Source organism: Hypomesus nipponensis, chromosome 23 (genome assembly GCF_054491055.1).
Source record: "Hypomesus nipponensis isolate SF chromosome 23, ASM5449105v1, whole genome shotgun sequence".
Taxonomy (NCBI): Eukaryota; Metazoa; Chordata; class Actinopteri; order Osmeriformes; family Osmeridae; genus Hypomesus; species Hypomesus nipponensis.
The window spans coordinates 11759234-11775200 of record NC_140383.1 but is presented as its reverse complement, the minus strand read 5'-3'; the positions used below and the strand labels follow the sequence as shown (position 1 = coordinate 11775200).

General features: G+C 42.3%; 1 protein-coding gene across 2 annotated transcripts; it reads left to right on the top strand.

Annotated features, from left to right (window-relative positions):
- The first annotated feature begins 1070 nt into the window (after nucleotides 1-1070).
- On the top strand, nucleotides 1071-15727 carry LOC146234248 (uncharacterized). 2 transcript variants are annotated; one of them, XM_084689453.1, is made up of 14 exons: nucleotides 1071-1378; nucleotides 1701-1812; nucleotides 12533-12607; nucleotides 12790-12871; nucleotides 13006-13104; nucleotides 13276-13439; nucleotides 13679-13778; nucleotides 13880-13927; nucleotides 14045-14128; nucleotides 14229-14516; nucleotides 14631-14697; nucleotides 14785-14934; nucleotides 15047-15151; nucleotides 15259-15727. In XM_084689453.1, exons 10-14 carry the CDS (start codon nucleotides 14512-14514, stop codon nucleotides 15355-15357), a joined length of 426 nt encoding a protein of 141 aa, XP_084545579.1. In that variant the 5' UTR covers nucleotides 1071-1378; nucleotides 1701-1812; nucleotides 12533-12607; nucleotides 12790-12871; nucleotides 13006-13104; nucleotides 13276-13439; nucleotides 13679-13778; nucleotides 13880-13927; nucleotides 14045-14128; nucleotides 14229-14511; the 3' UTR covers nucleotides 15358-15727. Both variants share the same exon structure in this region; 1 of them encodes a protein (XP_084545579.1).
- The last annotated feature ends 240 nt before the right edge of the window (nucleotides 15728-15967 follow it).

The following is a 15967-nucleotide window of genomic DNA, read 5'->3' as shown; positions in this document are numbered from 1 at the left end:
GGGAGTTCTGTGTGTCCAGAGAAACTATGTTTTGATTTCCAGTGAAAAAGAGACAGAGGGAAAAAGTAATCCGCACTGAGCCAATCAGAAAGGTTAATACTAAGGTGAGGGCGACACTGAAAGAAATTAGCTAGTGTGTCTTTGCAAAGAAGCACACAAAAGTGTTTTGACCACAATTCATGATGTGGATAACTCATTCCTCTACACTCCTCCTCACTGTTGTTTGTGTTTCTCACTAGGGCTCTTATCCAACCCCCAACTCTTATCCAACCATTCAAGGTTGGAGGTCAACACCTGAGGACAACAGCAATGTTGCTGAAGTGTCCAGGTTCCACACTGGTGATGACAATTACGGAAAACTGGTCAAGCAGAGATGATGAACACAGAAGACCAAAGACTCCTGAGTATGAACAATTCACACTCCCTGAGACAAAGTTGGTTTCAATAGTTGTCCGATGAGACACACAACTGTTGACATGGGAGACGATGATGTGACAGAAGATTCTGTGACCGAGTCTTGATGGAAACCTAACAACCCGCTGGTGTCCACCGCTCTGTTTAATCCAACAAATAGTATTTCAAACTGTTTTTTTCGCCCACAACCACAACATCCAGAACTCGCTGGAGGAATTATAAATCTCATCTGGCCTGAGGACACCTCTGGATCCCCTAGGAGGAGCTGGAAAGCGTTGCAGGGAGGAGGCACGTCTGGAATACCCTACTTAGCCACCTGCCACTGCAACCCAACCTCGGATAAGCAGAAGATGATGGATGGATATTTGGTCACAATGTTGACGGTGGGCTATGGTGATGACATTGTGGTCACCACCACCTCAGGACGATTTTTTATTACAATACGCATCGTCCACTGTTTGGTGAAACCCTCCTCACCTGTCTGCCACCTTCCTCTTTCTTTCCGTTTACATACCTACATGGAATGATATTCACTGATTGTGCTTGTTACTTAAGAAAGCCACTAGATGGCACTGTGTTAAGTGGTCTGTGATCGATACTATGCCATGAGTCACAAAGAAGAACCACTCTTTAGAACGTGTGAAGAAGAAATTAAGAACAGACATGTTGAGATTGCACACAGAGGTATTATATTCAAGACACTGAATAAAACAACACGCTGTTGCTATCACAGAAAAATAGTCGGCACAGCATCACACCATAATCGTCATTTCACGAGTAAACACATTGACTTTTGCTAATGATTTTGGAAACATTCCTAACTGAATTGACCACTGCAGATATCCAAGTTTGAGAAGCCACCTCCCTTAAATGAGTCTCTGCAGGTTGGGATGTATGCTATGCCTGGTAGCTATCGCAAACCTGAACTAAGACGTCCACTCTTGCTCTGCGCTGGAGCTTCTGGGTTTGTTTGCATCATTTTCATGTCTCTAGACGATTGGCTTGCGATTGGCTCGAATTTGTGACAACAGAAATCTAATTTGCATTGGACCCTTTCAATCTCAGATTTTTCAGAAGTTCACTGTAGACTTCCAACTTCAGTAGAGAATTATGACAAAACCTTTCTAGTGACAAACTTTGCACAGATACCATTCAGTTAAGTCATGGTCAGACACTTTAGGGCACATTAATATTTAAAGAAATTTAAAGAAAAAAATCACAGCAGGGGGTGTACAATCTCTCACCTATCTTTCTTTCTCTTTCATGTCCGGTCATCGAACCAGCAGCATCCACAAGCATGCTTCTCAAGCTGGTTTGAGATGTCTGAGCCTTAGAGTGGAACAATTCCCAGCTAAGTCAGGGGCCTGGAGTTTGGAGCCTGCAGTAGACAGCCAACAAGTCAGTAATTCAGTCAACATGTTTGTTAACCAGGTACCAAATATCACCCTTCAGCTAGTCACCCAGCATGTAGTCAAGCAGGCCATCAAGCTTGTCATTGCACTGTCATCATGTTTGGGATGTATATTTTTCAGAGTAGCTCTTTAATAAATCATTGTGCAGCCCTACAAAAACAAATTCAAGTGACAGAAACATGGGCCCAGTATAAATAAAGCATGGGCAACATAAGCTATTAATGCACTGGGACTCTACAGGCTTCGCACTGGCTGGCAAAACAAATGATACATTGCAAGGGACCAAAAATGTCATAACAACAATAGAACTCTGAACTGCAGTTAGTGTAGAGAGACGTTTGGGTTTGACACAATTGGGCTTGTAGACTGAACTAAAAAACAATATTTTTCCTATTTGTTTTTCACTTTTAGGCTTTAATGTCTTCTGGTGAGCAGATGATTGAAACATAGAGTAGTCTTTATAGCACCTTACCTAACAATATTATATTACCTTTAGGCTAATGCCTTGATAACATATTCATTTTTCCTGCAACTGTTGACTGTTCAAATATGATGGAATAGTTTAAGATTGGTGTAGCTTATATTACAGTAGAGATAGGATGTTTACTGGGACTTAATGCATATGAGGGAAGATACCTTTATGAGATGGCTAGCCTGGTAAAAAAGTGGAGGATAAAAAGACCATCTCCTAAAACTGAACAGACAGTAGCCTCAACTCAAACACATCCACACTGCATGTGTCAGTAAAATTTAATTAAAATCTTCACATTGGTGAACTCTCAACTGTGAAACTAAAATGAACTAAGTACATATGCAGTATATACAGGCATAGGTTTCAGGAGTTGTGTCTCTGCAGTCGGGTTTAGTGTTTAGTTAGAGGCTTCATGTAATCACAGTATGTCATGTCATCATCTACCGCTTGTCCGGGGGTCGGGTCGCGGGGGCAGCAACCTAAGCAGGGAGGCCCAGACTTCCCACTCCCCGGCCACTTCCAAAAGCTCTTCCTGGGGGACCCCGAGGCATTCCCAGCGCAGCCGAGAGACATAGTCCCTCCAGCGTGTCCTGGGTCTTCCCTGGGGCCTCTTCCCAGTGGGACGTGCCCAGAACACCTCACCAGGGAGGCATCCAGGAGGCATCCTAATCAGATGCCCGAGCCACCTCAGCTGGCTCCTCTCGATGCGGAGGAGCAGCGGTTCTACTCTGAGCCCCTCCCGGATGACCAAGCTTTTCACCCTATCTCTAAGGGAGAGCCCGGACACCCTGCGGAAAAAGCTCATTTTGGCCGCTTGTATTCGCAATCTCGTTCTTTCGGTCACTACCCATAGTTTGTGACCATAGGTGAGGGCGTAGATCAACTGGTAAATAGAGAGCTTCGCCTTTCAACTCAGCTCCTTCTTCACCACGACGGACCGATGCAGAGCCCGCGTAACTGCGGACGCCGCACCGATCCGCCTGTCGATCTCGCCCTCCTTTCTTCCCTCACTCGTGAACAAGACCCGGAGATACTTGAACTCCTCCACTTGGTTCAGGATCTCCTCCCCGACCCAGAGATGGCACTCCACCCTTTTCCGGTCGATAACCATGGCCTCAGATTTTGAGGTGCTTATTCGCATCCCAGCCGCTTCACATTCAGTTGCAAACCGCTCCAGTGAGAACCGAAGGACGCGGCCCGATGAGGCATAGAGGAGAGGAGGACACATGGAAAGTCGAGAATTGTCATGGCCGTTGTGATATTAACCGCACGGCGCCCCGTTGCTGATGCTGTCTCAGTGTGAAAGAAGAGGACAAGGGAAAGATAAATAGAGTGTTGATCAAATCTAGAAGGAGGGAGGGGAGTTGGGAGAGAAGGAGAGAGGGGTTATCATGACAAAAGGAGAAAGTAGGGAATGAAAGAGGGGTAGCCAGAGAGAGTGAGAATTGTGCGGTCGCCATCTTTTTCTTTCTCTATATCAGGCTGCTTTTCTTGCTATTTGCTGTCAGCATGTCTTTATATATGTCTCAGCTTTTACCTCTCGCTCTCTGTATGTAATAGCTGCTTCCTCCTCACTGAACCCTGTCTCTTTCCTTCTCTCTTCTCTCTCTCCGCCTTCCCTCCTTATCCCCCCACTTTCCACTCCCACTCCTTTCCATTCCCCTTTTCACCTGACTGACAGGTATTGTTCAGTGTTTATCATTGGAGTGTGTGCTTCTTTCACCTTCCAAAACACAGGTTGGAATTGTCCTATTATCAGTACGTGTTTGTATGTGAGTAAGGTGCTTAACACTTCGAGTCATTTCTGTCACATTGTTTTAATCTCTTGGTTCTCTCCTATAGCTCCTCATTCTACCATGCCCCTGACCTAGCTTATCATAATAAGGATCAGCGGTGGGGTAATGGAGTTTTCTCCCCCTGAGGCCTCCAGAGCCCCATGATAACATGTACAGGACAGGGAAGGTAGAAGAAATGTTAAACATTTTCAATGAACCTTTTTCTGAGATTAATTTGTTTCTAAGGTGTCTCCGAGTTCCTGAGATACAGAGATGCAGACAGAAATACAGAGAAACAGACAAAATAAAGAAACAGAGAGACAGGCAGACGGAGCTGTCTTGTGGGCCTGGCCTTTCTCGGCTGGTTTTCTACTTTCCATGCCATTCACACACTGATGTGTCAGTTCTGACGGCTGCCTGGGACTCTGTACGTGAGATGAGGACTTCATTAGCACGGTTTAGTAGCTGCAGACACACTCACACATTTGTTTCCAGTCCTGTCGCTCCATTGCACACTTCACTTCTTGTGTTTCAGAGTGGTGGGATTTTGGTGGGATTGTCATCTCTCGGCGTATGTTGCTAATTAGCCGACAAACACTACTGCTCGCTATCAAGCGCCTGATCCACTTAAATATGGAAACACACACACACGCACACAAATTATGTCAAATACTAAGTCTCTCAAAGTCAATTACACACAAAAACATACTGTTCGCTCTCATTATTGTCTCATTGAATGCATAGTTACTACTTTTAATTAAATTATTGTTATTATTATTACAATATACACATTGAGAAAAAATGGGCATGCTGCCATAGCTTCCTCTCCCTGCAGTGTGTGTTGATGACACAGTGTGTGTAGTTAACCACTCACATGCTTCTCTGCATTGCCCAATTAACTTCTCCCCTAGCATCCTTCCAGCGATCCCCTGCATCGCTGTAAAGAGAGAGAGAGGGAGAAGGAGGAATGAGAGAGAGACCTGGGATGGGACGGAGGAGAAGAGAGATGGAAGAGAGAGGGAGATACATAGGGCAAATAAGATGGAGACAGATAAGAGATAAATGAGGTGAAGTGTTACGGCTGATTAGTGGACCCAAATGCATGACACATAGCAACAAATCAAACTGAAGAGGTATTTAATGATGGACAAGGTTAGGTGCAGGACAGGTGGACTTAAACTGAACCGGAAGGGCAGGGAGGGCAGGCAAGGAAACCAGGCTGACGTGGCAGAACACAACTGACATAATGTTTAACAATGATCTGGCAGTGAATGAATGCAGAGCCAGGGTAGAAATACTGATGCCAATGAGGAGATTGCTTCCTCTTCCCTCACCACCGAAAGCATGCAGGGTTTTGGAGGGATAGAGAAAAGAACATATAGTACCTCAAGTATGTACTGTATGCACAATATATTTTGTAGATTGTAAAACGTCTGTCAGTGGCAAACTTCTTATGTGTAAACTAATCACATTTATGAAATTGATTTGCCAGATATTAAAATTTAAGATGTATAGTATAATTGTAATTACTATTCAAATCATTCAAACATTATTTCTGAATAATGTAACGTCCCATAGACACTATGATCTTAGCTGCAGCAGCCAAGTGCGCTTCTCTTCCGTTGATGGAAATAGTAATCAAACAGAGAGGATAATGGCGGTCAGGGGCACACCTCACAAAGCTGTGGGGTGTGCCCTCTGCCTCCAATCAAACCCAGCGGCAGGAGGAAGTGGACACAGCCTTCCTTGGCCCGGCTGGGTTCGGGACAGACGGAGAAGTGCTGATGCACGACCACCCCTCTATCACGTTGGAAACGTTTTTTGTATCTGCAATGTCACCTTTGTAAAATCCAAGTTGCATTCATTATGCATGGAAAAATGGTGCTAAAAACACAATTCCAGAAAGGAAGCATTGGATTTGGAGTTGCAGAAATGGCAAGACCTCTGCCACACACACAGCTTCCTTGACACCAGTGCTTGAAATTTAGGGTCTATATCGTAGCATGGTTTGCATCAGCTCTGCCTGACTGCAGTTATGCCATCACATAAGTGGACTGTTTCAGTAAGTGGCCTGAAGTGGCCTTCTGCTCCAAAGTAGACAGGGCTGCTGTAATTCAGTTCCTCCATCTTCAGCTGGAAAGGAAATGCACATGAGCTGGTGTCAGATAATGGACCCCACATAATTTCCTATGAGTACAGAGTTCCTTAAGCAAAGAGGAATTTGGCACCTTAAAGCATCTGTGTACTACCCTCACTCCAACAGAGAAATACCGAGTTCTGTCAAGACACTCACGTATTGATTGAACCATTTATTGCAATGGAAATAGATTTGTCTTTGGCAATATCGTTCTATAGACTTCTATAGAATCTATCTAATGGGACATTCCTGCCTTGGAGCGTAGTTAGTATAGCATAGGTACATACATTAAGAAGGCAGGAAGTATAGGATACATGATCCCCCAATGGACAGGGATAATTTCAGACGTATACTAACAAAGTATTTACTTTTAACAATTAAGTTAAAAGGCTTCACAGAGCATTAACTATATCTTGCAGTGACAATACAGAAGAGTATGGAAGAGCTGGGGGATGATGCAGTGTGGCAACAGTCGCAGACTGCAGGTACATAGCAACGCATGATGTGTGAACGTGTCCGGATTTGTGATTGCATGCAGTATTCAAGTCCTCTAAAGGGGATGCCTCGGCCCTAAACCTTCAATTAGCACACCTGCAGTCGATAGTGTGAATGACATCAGATAATGACATGCAGCCCGAATGCCATGCCAGAACTAGCTCGGCCATTTTGTTATAGACTGTCTACACACTGCATCCATCTGAAGAAATCACTCTGAAGTCCTGATGGACTACAGATCCAAGTAAAACTGATATCTACTTCATGTAGATTTAATGTAGAGCATTAGAAAAAGAAACAAGACTATGCAGTTTTTATGAAGGGGATATTGAACAGTTTTTCTGTACATTTTCTGTGCTTACATTGCTAAATGTCAACTGCAATTTTTGTTGATTATGCTGCTGAAGTTATTAGTTGTTACAATATTACACAAAACATAAGTGTTGTTTTTTTTAGGAGAAACGTGCTCAGATGTGCATCGTATTACAATCTCATTCAATAGGTGGCACTGTGATTTCTGAAATGTTTAGTTTGAGAAGTACTGTGCATGGAGGAGAAAAGGAAGTGTGACAAGGTGAAATGAAATGCAATGGAGCGTGTTCAGAAAAGTTAAAGCTGACTGTTTCTTTACAAACCCAATAGCTTCACACCTGCTCTATGTCTATACCCATGGCCAGCTTACCTATTCCATAATTCTTAATACAAATAATAATCATATTGAGTACAGAGTCAAAATGATTCATTAACAACTACAAATAATAAATACTAAATACAATAATTTACACATACATAATAACTACAAAACTCATGAAACAAGTTGAACTAGAGAGCAAACAATTTCTGGGGAAATTGTGAGGGTGTGCTTGTGGCTGCCCCAGCTTTCCATACACTCCTGGTGTTTACATATTTCAAAAAGCATTTAAGTGTATGACTACAGTTCTGACCATTGTGTTCCCTTGATAATAAGTTTGTAAAAATGACATGCATCACTCAGATGGAGGAGAGGTGATACTGGTTGGTTGGAAGAGAAGGAGGCCAAATGTAGCTCATGAAGATGCAGCGCTAGATAACTTATTAAATTGTAATCAGATATAAACAACTTGTTGGTTGCCCTATTATGTCCTATTATCCTCCTATCATCGCCCTATTATGTAATTTGAACGCCCTGAACGGCATCATTTGAGTAATGAGGGCAAGCGTAGGCTTATTGATTACTTAAAAAACGTTAAGTTTCATTATGCATCATAGAGGAGCCTAGTTAGAGAAGGATTTAGCAGTTTAATATTAGAAGCCTATTTTATTAATAATTTTCAGAGTAACCTCAAACCATTCTTTTGTTTCTTTGACCTTACATTTTCTTTGAGGGCTTAGTGGTCTCGGTTTAACATCATTATTTATAGCGACATAATTACCGGACACTGTTAGCTCGCAATGTAGACAAAGAATGCCCCTGCAACAAAGTTGTAACTTGGTAACAAGTAGCCAGCTAGAAACCGAGCAGAAGTTTGTAGCCATATAAAGGCCTATAAATATAGGCTACTTGATTTGGCTGCAAGATTCGCTGATTTTGAGTGTCCAAGATATGATGGATTCTGATCTGGATCAACAGTCTAGCCATGTAGCTAAGGCTTGTCCGGGAAGAGTACATTTTTTTTAACGGCAAGTCTGGAAGATCAATTTAGGCTAGTGCTACTTGCCCCGATGCACTGGACAAGTTATTAAAACTCAAACAAAATAAAATGCAATGTTAGGCCTACTTCACGTTATGTGCCACTCGTTACGTCTATCGATTTTATTTGAGCGAATTCTGCATCAGTAAAACCACCAACCCAAGATCTCTACAGACCAGCTAATTTCCTGCTCAACACTTCAACGGGGGCTTATTACTTGAAAGATGAATTAGGCTATTTACGGTCGTCTCAGTTACACCATGAGGGGTGGGAAATACTGTGATTTGCTTAAGAAGGCAAATGGCTAGTAAAACATAACATTTCATAATAATTTCAATAAATCAAGCAGCGCAGCAAGACCCAGTAAAATGTATATCCTACAGCTAAGCAAGGCTGAAGCAGGCTGACATTAATTATTTTCATGAACAGACAAAGTTTTGACATTGACAAAGTTTAGGCTGTGGCAATGAAGTTCAGGTTAGTAGTCAGATACTTTCACCTATTGAAAAACTTTTGAGTAAGGGGAAAGCCAAACATGTTCCGTCGCCGTTTGACTTTCTAAACATCTCTAAAGAGATGTTTTTGTTAGCTACTCATTAGTGTCTCGGGTAGGCTACAGCGTTGCAGTGAGCCGCCACACTGATTTGAAACCACAGGTAATGGTCATTTCACCAACAAATCGTTTATTAATGTCAAAATAAATCCTACAACAAAAACGTATTTGTGAGGAATGTTTATTTTAACGATTGAAAACAGATGCATCATGACCACTGTAGTATGTGTTGCCCAAGCAACAGAGGCTAATGTCATGATGCTAATGCTTCAGTGAAATAGTAGACTACCGTTTCCGAAAGTAGATGTGGGCCTACTTACTTAATAATATCAGCTAATATTGTACATTACATTTCACAATTATGTTTCACACCACAAAGTAAAATGATTAAATATCACCCTGGCCTCTTTGCTTGTGGCGTTTCTGCAGCTGCCTTGCAGATTAGTATCCCCCAAGTTAACAGATGGGAAACTAATGTTCTGCTAGAGATAGTCAAGCGAGTTTTCGTGACGTTAGTGACGTTAGTGGCGTCAGTGACTGTGGCTAGCAAGTTAGCCACCGTTAGCTTCACTTTTTGCCACAAAAACGTAATTTATACTTAAACCGTGCAATGGAACATAAATCCCAATACAACCAACGCAATCGCTACCGAGACGAACCTTTTGACATCGCCGTTGTCTATGTAGTCCAAATATTGAGGCATCCTTAGGGGGGCGAAAAGAAACAATAAATAATAAATAATATATATGTGAGATAACAATGGTTTGTGCTCGCCGAAGGCAAGCACACCCCAATGACACCTGTAACAAACTTGACACTTGACCAGAAGAAGAGCATGGCTATGACTGGACGGATGGAAGTGTGTGTCATTCGTGGAGTTAATGAGCCAAAAACAGCCAGACACCTGGATTCTGAATGAGAGTTTAAAGGGGAGAACAGTTTCTCTATCCTAACCTATCCTCTATTTGCTTCCTGCCTCATGTTTAACAAATACAAACTACATTTTACCCTTCTGTTCCTCACTCAAAATTGTCCTTCTCAACTGAAGGGTAACATTTAGTTAAAAAATTGGCAAAGTTCATTTTGTAGGTGTCGTCTTTATAATCCAATGACGTGCAGTGATTGACGTTGTTTGAATAAGCATTTTGACATAAACTAATGGAAAAACTATTCACCACATCACTGCTGGTAACGTATGAAACAGCAAACAAATTAAGGCTACATTATGATTTGCATAGGCCATTTGGAAATTAGAAATGTGTTTAAATGTGCATAAATGAATAGAAAAGATGAGGTTGAACAAGTACTTCAGAGACGACAGAGAATTTTTTGTGATATGAGAAATATAGATACTAAAGTCATTGAGAAGAACTGCCACCACCAGCTGCATCACAGGCACTGTGCCCTATCTATAATTCCAGGAATCTGTGTGTGTGTGTGTGTGTGTTGTTTGTGTGTGTGCCACCAATTGTGTTCAAGTAATCTGTATTTGTATGTTTCACTGACATCTTAAGCACCAACTACATCACGGGCACTGTGCACTGGTGTGAATGTATGAATGTCGATAGCATCTACCATACTAAATAGTATATTAGTCTATACTAAGTAGTATTTCAAAATGGGTATTGGGAGCACCAACAAAACTTGGGAATAACAAAATACCAATATCAAAGTTGTGTGTGTGTGTGTGTGTGCATGCATGTATATTTCTATATAAACCCCTCAAAAAAAGTTCGGAAACGTTATTTTGGTCGATTATTCCTGGCCTTCAATAATACCAATTGGTAATGTATTTTGTATCGTTGGAAAGCCTGATTAGTCACCTTTACAACGAGGTACAACTTGTAAGGATCGTGCATTTGTGGAACGAGCAACACAGCTACCCGTGTGGGTAGCGGCCCAAAAAAATTTGCCAAAATTCCCTGCAATATTCTTCTGTTGGTAGTCACTCTTGTTTTGAGTTGCTTGGTGGATGAAATGATTGCACTCTCCCACAGTAATAAGGAAAAAACTACTTATTGGCCATTTTTACACTTAATTCGTTTTACACTGTCAGGGACCTCAGTAGCGTGTGGAAGATCCATACGCAACTAGGACAGCTTGGCACCTCCTCCTCATGTTGGTCACCAGCCTGGTCACACACCGCTGTGGGATGGCATCCCATTCCTCAACCAGGATTTGTGAATACAAACAGAAGAAGCAGGGGATTTTGGCACATTTTTGGGGGGCCGCTACACACACGGGTAGCTGTGTTGCTCGTTCCACAAATGCACGATCCTTACAAGTTGTACCTCGTTGTAAAGGTGACTAATCAGGCTTTCCAATGATATAAAATACAATACCAATTGGTATTATTGAGGAGAGGAATAATCAACCAAAATAACGTTTCCAAACTTTTTTTGAAGGGTTTAGTATATATATTTTGCATTATAAATGTATAACATCTTAGCATGGTTGTCAAGCAACATTAGCGGACTGAGTCTGGATAAAAAAGAATCAGAGAGGGTAATGTAGAGACACAGAGAGAATGTGATGCAAGAATAATCAGCAAGACTGAACATGAAATATGACAAGTTGAATGATTTTTAAGCAGTACCCAGGACAAGTACAAACAGTGCTGTTTACCTATTTTCACCCTTTTGAGCACCATGCACCAGTGATCCCCCACCCCACCTCCTATCTGGCCCCACACCCTTCTCAGGGACATGGGGTAAAACTGAAACCATGAAAAAGAATACAAATTTCAAATGGCTTGTGGCTCTGAGGTTTTGACAAATGGCATGAGCAAGGTTGTTCTTTGATATGTAAATTTGGCCTTTTGATTTCAGCAGGCACATTTTAATGGTGAGAGACATTCCCAACAGCTAATGCAAATCAATTCAAAATGTTTTTGACACCAGCTTGGTTTGAGTGTCAACTTAGCTAGAAAGTAGCTAATTCTTTTTTTTCCAACGCATGTGTTACCCAAATTTAGCAAGCTGCTCTTTTTGGGCGGTTGATTAAAGTTTTCCCAAAATACTGTCATAGCATTATAGTCCTTCAAATATGCTGATTAACACAAATCTAGTTTTCAGTTAGTGTTTTTTTGTTTTTGTTTCTCTCAATAGATTACAAAAGTAAGCTTTAGATTTTATCATATTCTACCAGGTATTATTGCCCAAACAAAATACTTATATTGTAGTGACCTAATTTCCAACACTTTCTTTCAATATGGAGCATTAATACATTAACAACTTCCCAGTAAAATAGGAAGAAAGCCTAGTTGAGGCATGGCACTCAGAGAGCAGTTTTTCATTACGCTCATTAATTACACCTGTGTCAGCCTGCTTCAAGCACATTGGGCCACGTCCGATATGGCGGCATTATAATGCTGCATGGATATTCCTACACTCACTCCCGGTTGTTGTATTATTGTGCTGCTGCCACCCTCCACCATCCCCATCTCCCCCGTGTTGTCTGCATGTTACTATCCATCAGGGGGAATTATTTCTCGATTTGCTCCCTGCCTCATGTTTAACAAATACAAAATTGTCTAAATATAAAATATGTATATATAACTTATTGTTTTCCTCCAACCTTCCACTACTGTACTCTTCCTCCTCAGGTCATGGAGGATGATGAGGAGCTGCTGCTCCCTCTGTCTGGACCTCTGGTCCTGTACATGCCTGTGTGGCGTCCTGTAAGTCTGTCTTGCGGTTAAGGGTTTGAGAGGAGGCATCAACATATCAACAAGAACATGGGCTCATAACAATTGCTAGTAAATGATCTGAAAACACTGACTATTATAATAATAATGATAATGTCTACTGTGTGCAAATAAAGATTTTCCTGAGATTCTCTCGTTTTCCATTTGCCATGAAGGCTCCTTCATCCACGCCTGTTCTCCAGCTCCAGACACATGCTGGAAAACTGCTTCTGAGTGACTTGACAACACTGGACACTGGTAACTATTCACTGCACCTTCCATGTTCTTCATCCACTATCTACTGTTTGGAGAAAAAGACACTGGGTTAAATCTACAAGTCAATGTCAATGAAGATAATGTGCTTGATTCTGTCTCCATATCTTCCCTGCCAGACGTTCTTCATGGTCCCTGTATGGCTAAAGCATCGCAAAGTCTACCTTACCCTGGCTGGGAAAATGACCATTGTGAACCCAGGCCTTTCCAGAGGACAGGTAACCTTATATCATCAGTAAACAGAATGGGAACCCCACACTGTTTGCATCTGTACTTCTTTGTCTGCCATGGGAAATACAATGAAAGACTAAAACAATTGTTCAGAGTGAATAATTTGGACATGTTAAATTCCAGAAAGTCAGGGTGACTGTTTGGTTCTTGTTGTGCAGCCTTTCTTGCTACCTAAGCTTGAAGCCGAGAAGGAGGCATCCCTGAGTGAGGAGGAACCTGAGTGGTTCTACAAGAGGGAGTCTATCAGAAGGACCTACCCCTGGTAGATCTGTGGAATGCGTCACATTTTCATTGCACCCGTCGATCTGCTTGGCGACTGCAGGTAACTCAGACATCTCTGTCTTGAGGACTTCTCTGACTTTGTATCAAACACTATACACACACACACACACACACACCTTCACACACACTTGTAATGAGTCAGCCCTGTCAGTAAGTTACAAGCTCTAATGTCAACCTTGGAACAAACAATGTGCTCTAAGTCTATTGGTCTAGCAATTGGGAGGCTGAAGTTCAGTCCCCAACATATTGCATTTTTACCAAGGAACTTTCTCTTTGCAGACCCTGGAGCAGGTCCGCCAGTTAATCCGGATCGTGATGAACAACCAGACCCAGCTGTGGTGGAGAAAACATCTTCACCATTGACCTCCTGAACCCCGAGGTGAGAGAATACTGAGGACAGAACAGGCCAATCACCAGAGCGTCTGGTTGATCCCACTGTTGCTGGATGAAACCAAATGTATTCCTGTGTATCTTTCTTAGGGTTTGGTGGCTGTTTCAACAATCGAATTGGAGGTCACAGGGGTGCAGGTCAGTCAAGCACCTAATGTTCACAAGCTGACAAAGGCAACTTCAGGGTTTTCAGCTTTACACTCAGGCTGTGTGTCAGTTAGTTATAAATGATGAGTTCTGTTTTGTCCTCCATAGTTTCTAGGTGGTAGAAAGACAAGCCATGTCATGTCCCACCATATCAATACACGGAAGGAGGTCATGTACTTTGAGGATGGCCAGGTGCACCACATTTTCCTTGATGAAACATCACATTTGGTTGACAGTCATCACTGTTGAATGGTCTACCATTCTAAAGATGTTTTGTATTTTCCAATCACAGGAGGTAGACGTGATGACCACCTTTGAGGGTTTTGTCGAGGCAGGGGGTGAGACTCAGACAACAAGTTGGTCATGCTCCAACACAGAGTTCACTTTCACTGACCATTCTCCTCGTTCTCCTCACGCCTCTCCTCCATCACCCCCTTTTGAGGAGGTAAATATCTTCACACTTCCATCTCCTTACACCTCTGCCAATGATCTCACTCGCCACTGAGTGAAAAGCGCTTTGAGATTGGGTTTTTGAGGATGATGTTGTGGAGGAACCAAAGGTCCAAGTCCCCCTGATGCAGTAAGTACTGTCGGAACACCGGTTGAAAATAGTGCTGCTACTCTGCTGCGGACATAATTAAACAAAATGTTACCACAGCACACCTCACTATAACAAATGTTCTATTGTTCTAAGCTATTTTGCCTACGAGGGGATTAATGACTTTGAGGGTAAACTGGCTGCCCTTCGCGATGCCTTTGAGGTAAAGAGAAGTAGTATTTGTCATGAGTTGTTGCATTTTACTTTGTGTACATACAGTGTTATCGATGGTTTTCCCATATTTTCCAAGGATCTGACCAATACCAACCAGCCCCTGAACTTCATCAGTCATGCTGGGCGGATGATTCTGGGTGGACTGGCTCAGATCAATTTCCTGGATTTGTTTTTTGAATGGGTCCTGCTTGGCCTTTTGGAGGGCAAGACTGTCCATGCTGCCCCGGCAAGTGACACAAACCCCAATAGTGTCAACTTTTTGGCTGGCCTAACCCACAATGCTGTTGTCCTATCAGTATGTTGACTCTGTCTCATCTCATGTCTCTCTACTACCCCAGCGGCCCAATGGATTCCTCCATCTCCTGTTTGGGGTCACTCTGTCCATCAGACCACCAGGACAGAGCTGGAGCCAGAGAGCGGAACATTTTCTGTTGAGGCTCAAGGTGCAGTCTCTGTCTCCCCCCTTCACATGCTCTACCTGAATAGTGTTAACTGGTAGTGTCTTTGTAGAATTCTAATACTAAATGTTGTTGTCTCAATGTGTTCTCAGAGCCAGATGCAGTCATGGTTGGACGCCATCTTTTTAGGACCATTTATATGGTTGTTCTCAGAATCTCTCTGGGGAAGTTCTGGGGAACCTGCAGGTTGAGTTCCTTTTGTCCTCCTTGGACTCAAATACCTCAGACTCTACAACCTTTCAGAGCTAACCAGAGCGACAGGCAATTACTATAGGACTAACACCATCGATCGGAGTCTGCATGAATTAAACAAGTTATCCAGCATGTGGTCAATGCCTTCTTGTAGATACTAGTTTTCAAAGATGATCAGAACTCAGAAATGATCAGAACTCAGTGAGTAACAGTTGGTATTGCCCAGTGCAGAGATTTTCCTGAATTTAACCCAGCTTCTACTTTCAGTTATTTTCTTTTTCTTTAAATATTTCTCCAATTGTTATCATCTGTGCTTGTACTACACAGTATATTATTGCACCGGAGCAATGGTTTCCACAAATTAATAAATACACGTGGTTTGCATCCCTGGACTTTCAATCTTGTTTTTATGCCTCAGCCCTCGGCCAACCTTACAGTACCATTCTCTTTCTCACTTTGTCTTACATATACACAAATTCACATATTAGGTTTGTAAGGGTTTTTATAGCCTGACTGGAAGAGGAAGTATGTTGTTAATAAGAGTGTGCTCAAAGCTGAAAGAGGAAAGAACTGAAAGAATAGAAAGAGAAAAGGCTGAATGATTATATC

What these genes read in the sequence shown, in the direction of transcription:
- LOC146234248 (XM_084689453.1), top strand. An exon ending in CCCTTCGCGATGCCTTTGAG is followed by an intron (nt 14,698 to 14,784) that starts GTAAAGAGAAGT and finishes ATATTTTCCAAG; the next exon opens with GATCTGACCAATACCAACCA. An exon ending in AGACTGTCCATGCTGCCCCG is followed by an intron (nt 14,935 to 15,046) that starts GCAAGTGACACA and finishes CTACTACCCCAG; the next exon opens with CGGCCCAATGGATTCCTCCA.